Source organism: Thunnus maccoyii, chromosome 24 (genome assembly GCF_910596095.1).
Source record: "Thunnus maccoyii chromosome 24, fThuMac1.1, whole genome shotgun sequence".
Taxonomy (NCBI): Eukaryota; Metazoa; Chordata; class Actinopteri; order Scombriformes; family Scombridae; genus Thunnus; species Thunnus maccoyii.
The window spans coordinates 3,336,760-3,354,046 of NC_056556.1; the positions used below are offsets into that span (position 1 = coordinate 3,336,760).

Below are 17,287 nucleotides of genomic sequence, written 5' to 3' on the forward strand. Positions count from 1 at the left end.
TTCAAGTAACCTTCTGGTCAGAATCTAGCAGCTCAAATGGTCTTTTGACTCTGCAATATACTCCTCCAGGCCAGCTGGGAGATGTAGTCCTTCAAGCATGTCCTACATCTGACCGGACGGCTCAAAAAAATCTCTAAAAAAAAAAAAAAGAGGCGACAGAATTCTTTGTCCCTCAAAGTACCTCAAGGGGTGCTGATTGTATTTTTTTAAATATTTACCACAATGTTGCTAGTTTAAATCCCAGCACACACTCGATAAGACAAATTTTATCAAACATTTACTATTGATGTTTCCTTGAGCATGACACTGAACTCAGCAACTACTGGATGAATCAAAGAAGTTTTGACGTCTCTCCCCTCAGGGTCATGTGATTTCTTGTAAGTTGCAGAAGTGAAAGCAAATTCTTCAACCAAGCGGAGCAGGTGGATAAAATGGCGTCTGACGCGGGGTGAGTGTTAATGAAATATTCTTATTTTACCATGAAAGTCTCAGTCAGTTTCTTCTCTGAGGACTGTAGAGGGGAGAAGAGTCAGAATGAACTTCTGTGGATATAAAGAAAGGAAATAAAACGGGTAGATAACTTGTTTGTGTGGTATTTCCGGTGTTGTGTCGAACTCTTTCTCACGTAGCCCTCGCTGAAAGACCTGTACTACGAAGCAAGTTCAACATACCCAGAATATCTTTTCGGTATCTGGCTTCACTGAGCCTAACAGTGGCTGTCCAGACAACCAGGGGCCTGTTTCAGAAAGCGGGTTTAGTGAGATGAGGGAAACTCTGGGTTTTCAGTTCCAGAAAGAGAGCTAGCTTAAACTGTGGATCAGTTACCGCAGTAACTGACAAACCCTGAGTTTCTCTCTGTCAGACACGCTGTTTGATTTCCTCGTTCATTCAGTCTGTATAAATGCGCATTCAGTAGTTTTACTGTATGTCAAAATCAAAATCCTTGTAGGATATTGGTTTAGTTACTCGAGTTACCGTTTTAACGCACATCAGTCTTTCTTTGAACAGCGTTTTTTTTTCTCTTATATTCAAATATTACACAGCGTGAATTCAGCCTCAGCTCAGAGTCAAACCTCTGCATGTCCTTCTGTTATAACACTGTGACACAAGACAGCTGTCAGTTTATCAGAGCAGCTCCTGCACTGAAATGTTTACTGCACATAATATGTGATCTCAGTTTAAATTTTTTAAAATGGGTATGAAGCTTTATAATGATCTCTATCACTCATGATGTGATTGGTTGCACTGATGGAACATCATTCTTATAATATTGGAGATTATATATTAAAATGTTAAAGTGAGCAGTATCGTGGTGCAGCTGCAGAATGTAGTTTGAAAGTGAGTTTTTTTAAAATAGGGAGCATAGTCTGAACGTGTTTTAACAGCATTTCAGTGACAATGTTTAAATTTACTACATTTGTTGAAGTAGCTGAAATAAAGTCACTGAATGCTGTTGAGACAAGATACAAATAGACGTCTAAACATTTAAAATCTGCTGTATTTTAACCTCGACGCCTTTTCAAGTGCAAATCACCAAACACATTATTACTGGATCAGACTGTGAGTTTACAGTCATGTCTCTATGTCTTTGATCTATATATTCTTTAAATCTTGAACTATATTTTTCATCTTCAGTTGCTGCCTCCTGTGTTTTATCTCTGTCAGATTAAAGCTGAACTAATATATTTAAAATGTAATGTAGCTGCAGCCTGATACACAGTCAGATTCCACTTTATCATCATTAAGGAAATGTAAGTCTGGTAAATGATGAATTAATGGACGACACTGAATAAAACTTCATTGTTTTAACTTATTGACACTTTTCTTTGACTCTGGTTCTTTTTCTTAAAGATAAATGTGCAGCGTCCACATTCACATGAATGAATATCTCTACCTGAACTGGATTAAAATGGAGGCTCTGCCTTTTATTTACCTGTTGTTTCCTCACTTTGGTCTTGGTTACAATATAGCTGAACATGTTACTATACTGCTTTGACATACAGCATGTTGGTGTTCAAGTTTGCTTTCTGTTGAAGTGTAAAATGTTCTAAAAAAGGTGTAAAATATTGTTGGCCGTTCAAGTTTATACAGAAATCATGAATGTTGCGCAGCATTTAATATGACGTCATTATATAGACTTTCTCTTCAGCGACCTTAACTCTGACTGACTTCCAGCGTCCCTGCATCAGACTTTATGATCCAACCATAAAGATTTATAAAGTCTGTTAATATTTGACTTTTGTTTCGAGTTTTTCAGTCCAAAGTTCAGAGCTGCTGTTCTGTTATCAGATTTCCTTAAAGAACACTTCAGGTTAAAGATGAATACAGAGAGTTGAGACTGTTTGTGAATCAACAGACCTTAAAAACCTCCTGCTGTGAGTTACATGTTTGTTCTTCTTCTGGTTGGTTTCCTGGTTGAAGCTGCTGATTAATTTCACCTTCACTCATCATCTTGATTCAGATTATTTTCAGCATCTAAAGGTAACGTAACCAACAGTTTTCACCATGTTTGTGTCTGCGGGTGTTAAAATGATCTGATAACAGTAGAGATGGTCGTCATAGTGATGAGTTATGTTGCTTTGTTGACTGCACTGGTAGAATGAAATAAGAGTATTTATCAATACTCTTATCGGTTCTTTTTCATTACCAAAGAATTGGGGATTTTTGAATTATTAAAGAAAGAATAAATTCAGAACAGTCAGCAAAGTCACTATATAAATTCAACAATCTCTCACTTGAAAGAACTAAAAAAATGTCAGTAAAATAAATAATATTCCTGACATTAAAATACTGCGTGAAGTTTAAAAAGAATGAAGAACACAGACATCAGTCAGTATCTTCATCCTGTCCTCCTCCTCCTCCTCCCTCTGCTGCTGGTTGAGAGGAGGGGCTGTTTCAGCCAGTAGCTAAATTTACAGGAATTTAACACATTTTAATACACGATAATAACTAAGCTAAACACAAACACCAACAAATAGAGCAGAGGAGAGGACAGAGAAGCTAGAGCGACCATAAATGACATCAAACCGTGATAGAGACTCAGCATAGATTCCCTGTTTACACAGGAGGCGTTCAGGTACAGTGTTGAGCGTAGGTCACCTGTGTTTTTGAAGCACTCAGAGCCCAAAACAAATTTCTATGTGGTTATGCAGGTAAAACCAAGGGAAAATAGACTTGACAGCACTGTGAAAAAACATAAGAAACCCCTGAAGTCTAATGATGAAATTGTGAAAATGTGTATTCGAATGTAGGACGAAACTGACATTAAAACAGACAAACGCCCCCAAGAACAGCTCAACGTTTATGAATAGAATAAACAAAGTGTGTGAAAGAGGAGGGGTTGTTATTTACGAGCGACATCATCAGAATCATGAATAAAGTACTTAATATGATATGAGATGAAACGCTGATACCAAGTACCTGCAGAAAACTTCTGTTTTAGGAACAGCAAAAAGTCATATTCAACCAAGTGAAAATGTAAACGAGCCTGTAATCATACAACAGAATAAGAAGATGTAGAAACACTAGAAATCATTTCCAAAGATGAAAAGTAGGCTAAGTTTTATCCTCACAACATATTTGATAAGACAAATTTTATTTAACATTTACTATTGATGTTCCCTTGAGGATGACACTGAACTCAGCAACTCAGTGTGAAGACCTGTCCTAGACTAACAAATGAAGGCAAAATTCAAAAGAAAAAAGTTATATAACACTGCAAGTTCTGGTAAATTACATGGTAATGACTGGAAGATACACTCCAAACTGTATTATAAAGGGTTACCTGAAGTACTAACATTTTGACCAAAACCTATTTTATGTTTATGACACACACACACACACACACACACACACACATGTTGACAGAGTCGTGTGATTTCTTGTAGGTGGCAGTACTGGAACTGAAAGTCTTCAACAGAGCAGAGCAGATGGATAAAAACTGACGTCTGACGCAGGGTGAGTGTTAATAAAACATTCTTATTTTACTATGAAAGTCTCGGTTTCCTCCCTGAGGACTGTAGAGGGGAGAAGAGTTAGAATGAACTTGCGTGGATATAAAGAGAGGAAATAAAACGGGGAGTTAATAACTTGTTTGAGTAATTTGTTTCTCTTGAATCTTGCTTTCTAATCTCACAGTCAGTGTTACTGGTTTACCTCTCAGACTGACTGAAGTCCACAAGATGAGTGCTCGTGTGGAGGAAGAGGAGGGCAGAGCAGAGCCTCCAGTATCCAACGTTCTGTCTATGAAGAGAAACCGGTACAACAATCATCCTCCAACCTTCAGTAATGAACCTGGACTGTCAAACACAAAGTAAGAGAGCTGCTACCAACTCATTTATATGACTCATTAGGGCCCTGGCACTGAAAGTGTGAGGAACCTGTTGTTTTTGTAGAGATTATTAGGTCAGAGTGGTGAGAAGGCCTATTGTATCTGAAGCAATTCTTCTTCTCTGCAATGAATCACATTTTTGAGGAACTAAAGGTGCTTGAAAACCCACAAAACTTTGCACATGCGTCAGAAGTGAGGGGAAATGTATATCTTTTATAGTATTTGGGCGTCGCCAGCAGGCTCCAAAGTGCAGTTATTTTATACTTGGAAGTCAAATGTTTTAGCTTCATTTGCCACAACTTCCATAGGAATGAACAGAGCCCCGTCTCTGACACTGTATCCAGTTCTCTTTATACATCCATGCATGAAGCCTAAAAAGTTTGAATTCCGGGTATAAAATTACACAGATCTTCCGCATCTGTGGGGCCCATAGAGCATGAGCACCAGAGACTTCCCCCAGCCTAGCCGGCTACTTCCAGCTACTTCTGGTTAAGCCTTTTCCCATGATTGTGTGAAAAACTTGTGAAAAAAGCTTTTTGGGCTTATGTGCATCAAATGACAGACCTGGAAGTTGTAATTATGCGGTTTGGCTGTTGTGTCAAACTAGCTTCAAAGCCTGGTGCTCTTCATGGGGTCTTGGGCTCAAAGTACTCGAAAATTCATGAAACTTTCCACATGTGTTAGAAGTGGTGGGAAATTATATGTTTTATAGTGATTGGGCTCTTTTGTCGTCATATCCATTCAGTCACATGCAAGGCTGAAAATTCCTGAGCATCGGGTTTGATATGAGTTACATAATTTAAATTTTCCCTGAAATATTTAGCCAAATAAACAATTTCCAGTGTTCAAAAGACACCCTGATCATATTCTGGTTTATTAAATAATGAATACACAATCAGAATATCAATAAATACAGACTCAAACAATTAATAAATAATATGAACGCATTCTGCCAGTAGAAATGGTTCATGTGCCTCTGAGCAGGACACAGTATAAATACTGAATGCAGGTTGTTATTCATGTGCAGGTGTTTGTTAAACAGCTAACAGGCTGCAGAGAGAAAACAGCTGCTCTGGCAGTGATAACTGTTCACCTTTATTAGTATTATCACAGTGCACATGTGTGCAGACACAAACTCCATGAAAAATCGCCACAGCTGTGACAGTCGAATGACAGCTGATCCAGCTGTTATCAGAAACAGGCGTCGCTTCATGTGACGCTTCAGACGAAAGGATGTCCCATGTGTTTAAAAACATATTTCCTTGTTTCCTCTCTCCTCACTTGGTTTCCTTGCGTCTTTCCTTGCATCCACGATGGGAGGGACTGAGATGCAAGGAAAGGACGTAAGTTTGGGACACATGGATGCAATTTAAGAGACTTGGGATGCCACGTACTGCACACAGGAAATAATGTTTTACCCATTCACACAGTGTCCGATAATCCTGAAAATTCAGAGCCATGTCAACTGACCTCCAGCAGTGATACCATGGCTACCGCTCCCTCTGATGCATGCAAATTAATTTTAATTACTTCTGCCAATGACATTATGTTTTCTGTTCCCCATGGTTGATTTTGTGTTTGTATATTAAAATTTCTATTAATATTTATTTGCTATCTAAAATTTAACACACACTCAAATCATTTGTCCCATCTTCCCCTTAGTATCTGTGTCAGCTGTCAGTCATTTAGAAATCTGCGGCTCATTATCTGCAGGAGCAGCAGTTTGTGTATTTAGAACTCCTTCAATAGCTTTGTCATCAGAGAATTTATCAAGGATTCACATGATATGAATAAAAACATCTTGGTGGTGTTACAGACGTCAGACAGACCACAGACAGAGAGCAGAGTCTCCAGCATCGGACTGTCTGTCTATGAAGAGTGACTGGTCCAACCGTACTCCTCTGAACTTCAGTAATGAACCTGGACCCTCAGACACAAAGTAAGAGACTGTTTCTGCTGTAAACTGATTGACTAATGGCTAAATGTATTGCTGCATTAGCGATCCACTTGTATAGCACCGCCTACTACATAGCGCCCTCAAACACAGAGCCATGTTGGAATAAAGACGCTTTGATGTTCATGAAATTCAGTGGGATTATTGCTCTCATCATTCTGGACATACTAAAAAAAAAAAAATCTGCCCAACAGGAAGTCAGCCATTTTGGATTTCGTGCATCAATTTTCATTTCACAAACACGTTTGAGGCCTTTTAGAATGCACAAAATTCAAGAAACTTTGCACCAATGTTCAAACTAGTAAATATTTTGATTTGATAACACAATTGGGCTTAGGTGTGGCACGTTAGCTGTATAGCTCCTCCTAATTACTTTTAGCATTTATGAGGTGCTAGGGGATCTTGAAAACTCACCAAACTTTGCACATGCATCAGAAGTGGCAAAACTTGATATCTGATATTGATCTTGGGTGTGGTAAAATGGCTCAAGTGCGTCCTCTATAAAATTTCAAAGTCAAAGCCCCCACCTTTAAATTTAACGTAGATGTACAAAATTTGGTAGGCAGATGAAACATCTCCAGACTTAAAAAAAACCTCTTGGAGCCATACCCTAAGTCCAACAGGAAGTCAGCCACTTTGAATTTACTGTGAATTTTTTATTTGCAAAGCAAAGCCATTGACAGATGTTTTAACAAACTCCTCCTAGAGAATTAAGCAGTGGGACTTAAAATTTGGTAGGTGACATCTAAAGACCTTTATGTTGCTAAATTGCGAAGCTTCTGAGTGTTCGTGGAACGCCCTTGACATGGCGTGCCGGTCAATTTTGCCCAAAACATGAAACATGGACTTGTTGTGACTCAACTTTACACTGTCCAATTTGCCCCAAATTTCTCATGTTTCATGAGAGTCCAGGCCTGAACACATCTACATGTCAATATTGAGCCATAGTCATAGCGCCACCTACTGACAACAGGAAGGCAGCCTTATGTGACAAGGTTAATCTGATTTACATGACATTTACATGGTTTGGTCTGCACATGATATATAGCAACATGACGTATAATTAGTGGGTGTTCTCTAGCGCCACATAGTGGACACAAGAAGTGTTATTTATCTCCTACATTCAATGCCCAATTTTCATGACCGTTGCTCTCTGGTAATGAATTGCTGCATTAATATCTCACTTATGTAGTATATCCTACGGGCAACAGGATGTGAAGTCTAAATGACAAATTGTTCATCAAATGTATATACAATTACCAATATGTCATCTCCAGCGCCACGTACCGCACACAGGAAATAATATTTTACCCATTCACACAGTGTCCAGTACTCCTGATAATTCAGAGCCGTATCAACCGACCTCCAGTAGTGATACCGCAGTTGCCGCTCCCTCCGATGCACGTGAGGTGCGAGGGCCTGGTCATCGCTGCTTGCCGCTTTAATTTTAATTACCTCTGCCAATGACATTATGTTTTCTGTTCCCCATGGTTGATTTTGTGTTTGTATATTAAAATTTCTATTAATATTTATTTGCTATCTAAAATTTAACACACACTCAAATCATTTGTCCCATCTTCCCCTTAGTATCTGTGTCAGCTGTCAGTCATTTAGAAATCTGCGGCTCATTATCTGCAGGAGCAGCAGTTTGTGTATTTAGAACTCCTTCAATAGCTTTGTCATCAGAGAATTTATCAAGGATTCACATGATATGAATAAAAACATCTTGGTGGTGTTACAGACGTCAGACAGACCACAGACAGAGAGCAGAGTCTCCAGCATCGGACTGTCTGTCTATGAAGAGTGACTGGTCCAACCGTACTCCTCTGAACTTCAGTAATGAACCTGGACCCTCAGACACAAAGTAAGAGACTGTTTCTGCTGTAAACTGATTGACTAATGGCTAAATGTATTGCTGCATTAGCGATCCACTTGTATAGCACCGCCTACTACATAGCGCCCTCAAACACAGAGCCATGTTGGAATAAAGTTGCTTTGATGTTCATGAAATTCAGTGGGATTATTGCTCTCATCATTCTGGACATACTAAAAAAAAAAAAATCTGCCCAACAGGAAGTCAGTCATTTTGGATTTCGTGCATCAATTTTCATTTCACAAACACGTTTGAGGCCTTTAGAATGCACAAAATTCAAGAAACTTTGCACCCATGTTCAAACTAGTAAATATTTTGATTTGATAACACAATTGGGCTTAGGTGTGGCACGTTAGCTGTATAGCTCCTCCTAATTACTTTTAGCATTTATGAGGTACTAGGGGATCTTGAAAACTCACCAAACTTTGCACATGCATCAGAAGTGGCAAAACTTGATATCTGATATTGATCTTGGGTGTGGTAAAATGGCTCAAGTGCGTCCTCTATAAAATTTCAAAGTCAAAGCCCCCACCTTTAAATTTAACGTAGATGTACAAAATTTGGTAGGCAGATGAAACATCTCCAGACTTAAAAAAAACCTCTTGGAGCCATACCCTAAGTCCAACAGGAAGTCAGCCACTTTGAATTTACTGTGAATTTTTTATTTGCAAAGCAAAGCCATTGACAGATGTTTTAACAAACTCCTCCTAGAGAATTAAGCAGTGGGACTTAAAATTTGGTAGGTGACATCTAAAGACCTTTATGTTGCTAAATTGCGAAGCTTCTGAGTGTTCGTGGAACGCCCTTGACATGGCGTGCCGGTCAATTTTGCCCAAAACATGAAACATGGACTTGTTGTGACTCAACTTTACACTGTCCAATTTGCCCCAAATTTCTCATGTTTCATGAGAGTCCAGGCCTGAACACATCTACATGTCAATATTGAGCCATAGTCATAGCACCAACTACCGACAACAGGAAGGCAGCCTTATGTGACAAACTTCATCTGATTTACATGACATTTACATGGTTTGGTCTGCACATGATATATAGCAACATGACGTATAATTAGTGGGTGTTCTCTAGCGCCACATAGTGGACACAAGAAGTGTTATTTATCTCCTACATTCAATGCCCAATTTTCATGACCGTTGCTCTCTGGTAATGAATTGCTGCATTAATATCTCACTTATGTAGTATATCCTACGGGCAACAGGATGTGAAGTCTAAATGACAAATTGTTCATCAAATGTATATACAATTACCAATATGTCATCTCCAGCGCCACGTACCGCACACACGAAATAATATTTTACCCATTCACACAGTGTCCAGTACTCCTGATAATTCAGAGCCGTATCAACCGACCTCCAGTAGTGATACCGCAGTTGCCGCTCCCTCCGATGCACGTGAGGTGCGAGGGCCTGGTCATCGCTGCTTGCCGCTTTAATTTTAATTACCTCTGCCAATGACATTATGTTTTCTGTTCCCCATGGTTGATTTTGTGTTTGTATATTAAAATTTCTATTAATATTTATTTGCTATCTAAAATTTAACACACACTCAAATCATTTGTCCCATCTTCCCCTTAGTATCTGTGTCAGCTGTCAGTCATTTAGAAATCTGCGGCTCATTATCTGCAGGAGCAGCAGTTTGTGTATTTAGAACTCCTTCAATAGCTTTGTCATCAGAGAATTTATCAAGGATTCACATGATATGAATAAAAACATCTTGGTGGTGTTACAGACGTCAGACAGACCACAGACAGAGAGCAGAGTCTCCAGCATCGGACTGTCTGTCTATGAAGAGTGACTGGTCCAACCGTACTCCTCTGAACTTCAGTAATGAACCTGGACCCTCAGACACAAAGTAAGAGACTGTTTCTGCTGTAAACTGATTGACTAATGGCTAAATGTATTGCTGCATTAATGATCCACTTGTATAGCACCGCCTACTACATAGCGCCCTCAAACACAGAGCCATGTTGGAATAAAGTTGCTTTGATGTTCATGAAATTCAGTGGGATCATTGCTCTCATCATTCTGGACATACTAAAAAAAAAAAAATCTGCCCAACAGGAAGTCAGTCATTTTGGATTTCGTGCATCAATTTTCATTTCACAAACACGTTTGAGGCCTTTTAGAATGCACAAAATTCAAGAAACTTCGCACCCATGTTCAAACTAGTAAATATTTTGATTTGATAACACAATTGGGCTTAGGTGTGGCACATTAGCTGTATAGCTCCTCCTAATTACTTTTAGCATTTATGAGGTGCTAGGGGATCTTGAAAACTCACCAAACTTTGCACATGCATCAGAAGTGGCAAAACTTGATATCTGATATTGATCTTGGGTGTGGTAAAATGGCTCAAGTGCGTCCTCTATAAAATTTCAAAGTCAAAGCCCCCACCTTTAAATTTAACGTAGATGTACAAAATTTGGTAGGCAGATGAAACATCTCCAGACTTAAAAAAAACCTCTTGGAGCCATACCCTAAGTCCAACAGGAAGTCAGCCACTTTGAATTTACTGTGAATTTTTTATTTGCAAAGCAAAGCCATTGACAGATGTTTTAACAAACTCCTCCTAGAGAATTAAGCAGTGGGACTTAAAATTTGGTAGGTGACATCTAAAGACCTTTATGATGCTAAATTGCGAAGCTTCTGAGTGTTCGTGGAACGCCCTTGACATGGCGTGCCGGTCAATTTTGCCCAAAACATGAAACATGGACTTGTTGTGACTCAACTTTACACTGTCCAATTTGCCCCAAATTTCTCATGTTTCATGAGAGTCCAGGCCTGAACACATCTACATGTCAATATTGAGCCATAGTCATAGCGCCAACTACTGACAACAGGAAGTCAGCCTTATGTGACAAGGTTCATCTGATTTACATGACATTTACATGGTTTGGTCTGCACATGATATACAGCAACATGACGTATAATTAGTGTGTGTTCTCTAGCGCCACATAGTGGACACAGGAAGTGGTATTTATCTCCTATATTCAATGCCCAATTTTCATGACTGTTGCTCTCTGGTAATGAATTGCTGCATTAATATCTCACTTATGTAGTATATCCTACGGACATTATGTTTTCTGTTCCACATGGTTGATTTTGTGTTTGTATATTAAAATTTCTACTAATATTTATTTGCTATCTAAAATTTAACACACATTTAAATCATTTGTCCCATCTTCCCCTTAGTATCTGTGACAGCTGTCAGTCATTTATAAAAGCTGTGATGTAATCTGCGACTTAATATCTGCAGGAGCAGCAGTTTGTGTGTTTAGAGCTCCTTCAATGGCTTTGTCATCAGAGAATTTATCAAGGATTCACATGTTATGAATAAAAACATCTTGGTGGTGTTACAGATGTCAGACAGACCAAAGACAGAGAGCAGAGTCTCCAGCATCGGACTGTCTGTCTATGAAGAGTGACTGGTCCAACCATCGTCCTCCTAACTTCAGCAATGAACCTGGACCCCCAGACACAAAGTAAGAGACTGTTTCTGCTGTAAAGTGATTGACTAATGGCTAAATGTATTGCTGCATTAATGATCCACTTGTGTAGCACCGCCTACTCCATAGCGCCCTCAAACACAGAGCCAGAAACTACTGATGGTATTTCTGTAGCAACCTGAGAACCTTCAGGTCAGAATTTACATTTCAAGAAGATATTCATACATCTTTGCCCCACTGTTGAAGTCACTGTAAAGATCTGCGACTATTCAAAACCTGAAAGAATGTGCTTCAAATGTGTAATTCATTTTCTCATGTTTTTACTCAAAACATACCTCAGGTCAGTTGTTATAAGCTACCAGATGTCATGTTGAATCAGTGCATATCATAATAGTGCAATATGTGGTGAAAAGGTTATTTGTAGAAATGCTTAACTCACCTTCATTATGTGTGTTTGAGTTTTTTTCTCTTCAGCTAACTGCTTATATAAAATATAGTGTGGAAAACATGGAAGAAAATTAAGCTCATAGATCCACATTTTTGGAGCTTGCAGTTGAAAGCTGTGCATCATTAGTAAGTGGACCTTACTAATGCATGAAACATACTGTTACATGCTGTGTGTCTTAGACTGCTGGTCTACCACAAGTTTCAGACCACTTCTAACCTCAGTTCAAACCTAACTAACCTAAGATAAGCTGCCCAAAGGGACTGTATAGCATTAAAGGACATAATCATCTCTCTTTAATGGAAGGCTTTTACAGTGAAGCAGCTGCAGGAAGTGTTGAGTTTGTGTTAATAGCAAACTACAAGCAGATCACTAAATGTTTAGTAAGACAAAATTTAAATATGTATTTATGAAAGCAGGAGAGTTTAAATAAAACACACTGTTATTGTTCTCTGTGACTGTCTGAGCTTCTAGACAGTGTCGGCTATAGGAGTATTGATGCTTTATTATTTAATTACCTCGTTATTGTTGGCACCACCTCCTGTTTGGTTAGGATATGTTAGTGCCAGGAGGGAGCACTAACCCTTGTTAAACATAATCAGTGAATCAGTCTCATAATCGTAAATTCTTGCTAAGAGAAAGTTGCTAAGGGAAAGCTAATTCAACTTCTCTAAAGAATTTATCTTTTAATTTTAACATTATTCTACACCAACCCTTGATCACAAAGCCATGTTATGCCTTACTGTTGAGGTGTTTAGTCATGCTAGAGACGTCATCTCGGCAGGTCCAACATTAGTTGGTGCAGCATCACCAGCGTTGTTTGGCAGTTAAAGAGCCCAGATCAGGCTTTGGACTGTGAGTGCGTCTTCGTAGATGCAGAGGTGTTTAACACCAGTAAAAGGGAGTCAAGCTGTTCCAGGCTGCTCTGAAAGAGTCTTCAGGATGGCTTAAAGCAGGTAGAGGTCCAGTTTAAAGCGTTGTTTTCCTCTTCAGGAGTTTAAGTTGAGGATTCAGACTTTGGTTGGCTTGTAGTAACTTGAGTTGAGTGTCGAATAAAGTTTAATCTGACTACGCTCAAATCTTCAGTGGCATTTACTTAAAAATAAAATACTGTATGTGTTTACTTCAATATTAAATTACTGTATGTGGAAATATGAGACTTAATGTTCCAAATAAAACAAAAACAAACTAAACTTGTTTCAGTAAAAGATTGAATATACATATACTTGGTTGGAGAAGAAATGAAAGAGATGTCTTAAGAATTTTCCTCAAGTTCTTGGAGGTTTTGCAGCCTGCTTCTTCTGAAATAAAGGGATTTTTAGGGAAAGTCTAATTCTGAGTTTTTACATGCAAAAATCACACTTCAAAGTCACTAGGTCTGAACATTTCCTGTCAGCTTGTATCATATTTGTAAAACTATTCAAGAAAACAGTTAAGCAGTTTACATATGTTTCATAATAAGTCAGCTCTTCTAAATAACATAACAAACATTAACCTTCATACTGATACTTGATGATGTTTAAGCATACAACCTTCACTGATTCAACTTTCTCAAAATATTTACATGTCTCAAACCATCTACACTGAAATAAAGTTTAATACTATAATGAAAGGAACTACACTAAGGAAACACGTATGTGATTAGGTTACTGTCAGAAACATATTTAAATATAAGTTCAACATAACTCTTACTTCATAATATCAAAGTATTCATTATGACTGTTGTTTAACAATAAAAGAAAACTTTAAACTGAAATCCTTCAAACATTATATCTTTACATTCCTATTACTACTGAAAATTCACTCTTTCAATACAACTACTAGATCAAAAGTTAAACACTTAGGTGTTTTAAAATACAAATACATAGTTACCAAACATTCATCAACTCTTAACATAAGGAAATTTAACTCTTGTCACTGGAAGGCAGTATTGTTGCATGTAGTATAAAGTTAATAAAAGTTGATAAGATCAAAGTTTAATATCTCCTCAGTAGATAGTCACACAACTATGAAACTCATACTATTCTTCTTGTATTTACATGACAAATAACATGATATAACTTGTATAATGATTAGACATTGAATTCACATGAATTCCAGGTTTGGCTCAGATTTGTGGGGAGGCTTCACAAAAGTCCTCAGGAATGTGGGTTATAGTTTATGGCTTTGGTGAGATAAGAGAGTCAAACCTAACTAACCCAAGATAAGCTGCGAAAAGGGACTGTAAAGCAGTAAAGGACATAATCAGCTCTCTTTTAATGGAAGGCTTTTACAGTGAAGCACCTGCAGGAAGTTTTGAATTTGTCTTAATAGCAAACTACAAGCAGATCACTAAATGATAAGAAAAGAAACACAGTTAAGGGTTGTTTTCAGCAGAGAGACAAATGAATCTCTTTATGTCAGTTTACAAGACTTAAATATGTATTTATGAAAGTAGGAGAGTTTGAATAAAATTAATAATTATTTCAGAGAAGAAGCTACACTTTTACTGTTCTCTGTGACTGTCTGAGCTTCTAGACAGTGTTGGCTAAATCTTAATATTTTTCAACAATCAATCAATGAAGCATATTATTGATGAAGAAATGTCTTTATAGAGAGAGGATGAGGAAGAGGAGGAGTGGTGTGTCTGTGGCGGAGCAGCTGTCCTGCTGTTCTTTGTGTCAGGAGGACATCCTGAAGGATCCAGTCTCTACCAGCTGTGGACACTGGTTCTGCAGACAGTGCATCAGCTCATACTGGGACCAGTCTGCTTCATCAGGAGACTTCTCCTGTCCTCAGTGTGGAAAAAGATCCAGGACAAAATCTGGACTGCAGACAGACAGTCAGACCATCACTGTACAAAGTAAGACTGATTGTATTTGTGTTGGTAATAGTGAATAATTGTCAGCATGTCTCTCTTTAATCTCACATGTTTTCTCTGTTTTAGTGAATGTTGCTTTCTGGGAGGTTGAACATGAACATAAGATCAGTATGAGGAGGAGATGTGAACATGTGACTGAAGGAACTGATGAAGCAGGAAGTGAAACCCTCCTCAACAGCATCTACACTGAGCTCTACATCACAGAGGGACAGAGTGAAGAGGTGAATACCCAACATGAGGTGAGGCAGCTTGAGACAGCTTCCAAGATGAAGATCCTCCATGACACTCCAATCAAGTGTCACGACATCTTTAAAGTCTTACCTGACCAACTGAGACACATCAGAGTCGTTATGACGAGTGGCGTCGCTGGTGTTGGAAAAACCTTCACAGTAAAGAAGTTTACTCTGGACTGGGCAGAGGGCTTGGAAAACCAAGATGTCAGTCTGGTGATTCTGTTTTCATTCAGGGAGCTGAACTTGATCAAAAATGAGCAGTACAGTCTTCTCATGCTGATCCATGATTTCCATCCAACATTGAAGAAGGTCACAGCAGAGAAGCTGGCTGTCTGTAAAGTTTTGTTCATCTTTGACGGCCTGGATGAAAGCAGACTTTCATTAGATTTCAACAACAGGAAGGTCGTGTCTGATGTCACACAGAAGTCATCAGTCAACATGCTGTTGACAAACCTCTTCATGGGGAATCTACTTCCCTCGGCTCTCGTCTGGATAACTTCCCGACCTGCAGCAGCCAATCAGATCCCTCCTACATGTGTTAACAGGGTAACAGAAGTACGAGGGTTCACTGACGCCCAAAAGGAGGAGTACTTCAGGAGGAGATTCAGTGATGAAGATCTGTCCAGCAGAATCATCTCACACATCAAGACATCCAGGAGCCTCCACATCATGTGTCACATCCCAGTCTTCTGCTGGATCACTGCTACAGTTCTGGAGCACATGTTGACTACAGGCAAGAAAGGAGAGCTGCCCAAGACCCTGACTGACATGTACTCACACTTCCTGCTGGTTCAGACAAAGAGGAAGAAGCACAAGTATAATGAGGGACATGAGATGAGTCCACAGGAGCTGACGAAGGCTGACAGGGAAGTTCTTCTGAAGCTGGGGAGGCTGGCGTTTGAACAACTAGAGAAAGGAAACATCATATTCTACCAAGAAGACCTGGATCAGTGTGGTCTTGATGTCACAGAGGCCTCGGTGTACTCAGGATTTTGTACAGAGATCCTCAAAACAGAGAGTGTGATCTTCCAGAAAACAGTCTACAGCTTTGTTCATCTGAGTGTTCAGGAGTTTCTGGCTGCAGTCTACATGTACCACTGTTACACCAGCAGCAACACAGAGGTACTGAAGGCCTTCCTGGGAAAAAAATACAGTCACTCATCCCTGGATGACTTCTTGATGAAAGCTATGGAGAAATCTCTCAGAAGTAAAAATGGCCACCTGGACCTGTTTGTTCGCTTCCTTCATGGCCTCTCTGTGAAGTCCAGCCAGAGTCTCTTAGGAGGCCTGCTGGGTCAGACAGAGAACAGTCCAGAAATCATCCAAAGAGCCATCAACAGCATGAAGAAGAGGAACATCTCTGTTTCTCCTGACAGAAGCATCAACATCTTCCATTGTCTAATGGAGATGAACGACCGCTCAGTACATCAGGAGATCCAAGAGTTCCTGAAGTCAGAGAACAGATCAAAGAAGAAACTTTCTATGATCCACTGCTCGGCTCTGGCCTACATGCTGCAGATGTCCGAGGAGGTTCTGGATGAGTTGGACCTGAAGAAGTACAACACATCAGAGGAGGGACGACGGAGACTGATCCCAGTTGTGAGGAACTGCAGAAAGGCTGTGTAAGTCCAGATATGATTATCAACATTATAAATCAATCACTGCAGAACACACATACATCTCTCATGTCCAGCTGCTCAGTCCAAAAAGTTTTAGATACTTCCTGTTGCCTCTGTACCCAACTCTGAAGAGTTCATTTGGTCGCCAAATGATGTATTCTTTGTACCAGTAAGAAAGATAAACATTTTTAAGGGAATGTTTAACAGTGTTGAGAGCGAATGTGAAACAAAAATATTAATATTATAAAGCCAATATTACATCAATCATATCAATGTTACAGTAAAGTGTAATGTAAATGTATAGTTCATGCTGTAAAGTGTGAATCACTTTACATTAGAGATACATCGAAGTGGAATTTCAGGGCCGAAAACAACCGATAATTATCAGTTTGTTGTGTCTGATACCAATACAGTAACCGGTATTGGTAATCTTAAAACAATGCAAGTTATTTTTGTTTGTAAGTTAAACTGTACAGACTGTATTAACTCATGCAAGAAACTCATGATAAA

At 39.0% G+C, this 17,287-nt stretch overlaps 1 protein-coding gene across 1 annotated transcript; it reads left to right on the top strand.

Annotated features, from left to right (window-relative positions):
• Positions 1–232: 232 nt before the first annotated feature.
• Positions 233–16,901, top strand: LOC121891831 (protein NLRC3-like). The gene is made up of 9 exons (XM_042404446.1): positions 233–448; positions 3,888–3,957; positions 4,138–4,312; positions 6,147–6,269; positions 8,026–8,148; positions 9,904–10,026; positions 11,534–11,656; positions 14,660–14,907; positions 14,992–16,901. The coding sequence occupies exons 3-9, from the start codon at positions 4,182–4,184 to the stop codon at positions 16,782–16,784; spliced, it is 2,664 nt and encodes an 887-aa protein (XP_042260380.1). The 5' UTR covers positions 233–448; positions 3,888–3,957; positions 4,138–4,181; the 3' UTR covers positions 16,785–16,901.
• Positions 16,902–17,287: the final 386 nt, after the last annotated feature.

Excerpts from the sequence above, each read along its gene's own strand:
- LOC121891831 (XM_042404446.1), top strand. The coding sequence starts at position 4,182 with ATGAGTGCTCGTGTGGAGGAAGAGGAGGGCAGAGCAGAGCCTCCAGTA. Across the intron at positions 8,149-9,903 it reads CCTGGACCCTCAGACACAAA|ACGTCAGACAGACCACAGAC; the intron begins GTAAGAGACTGT and ends GTGGTGTTACAG. Across the intron at positions 11,657-14,659 it reads CCTGGACCCCCAGACACAAA|AGAGAGGATGAGGAAGAGGA; the intron begins GTAAGAGACTGT and ends ATGTCTTTATAG.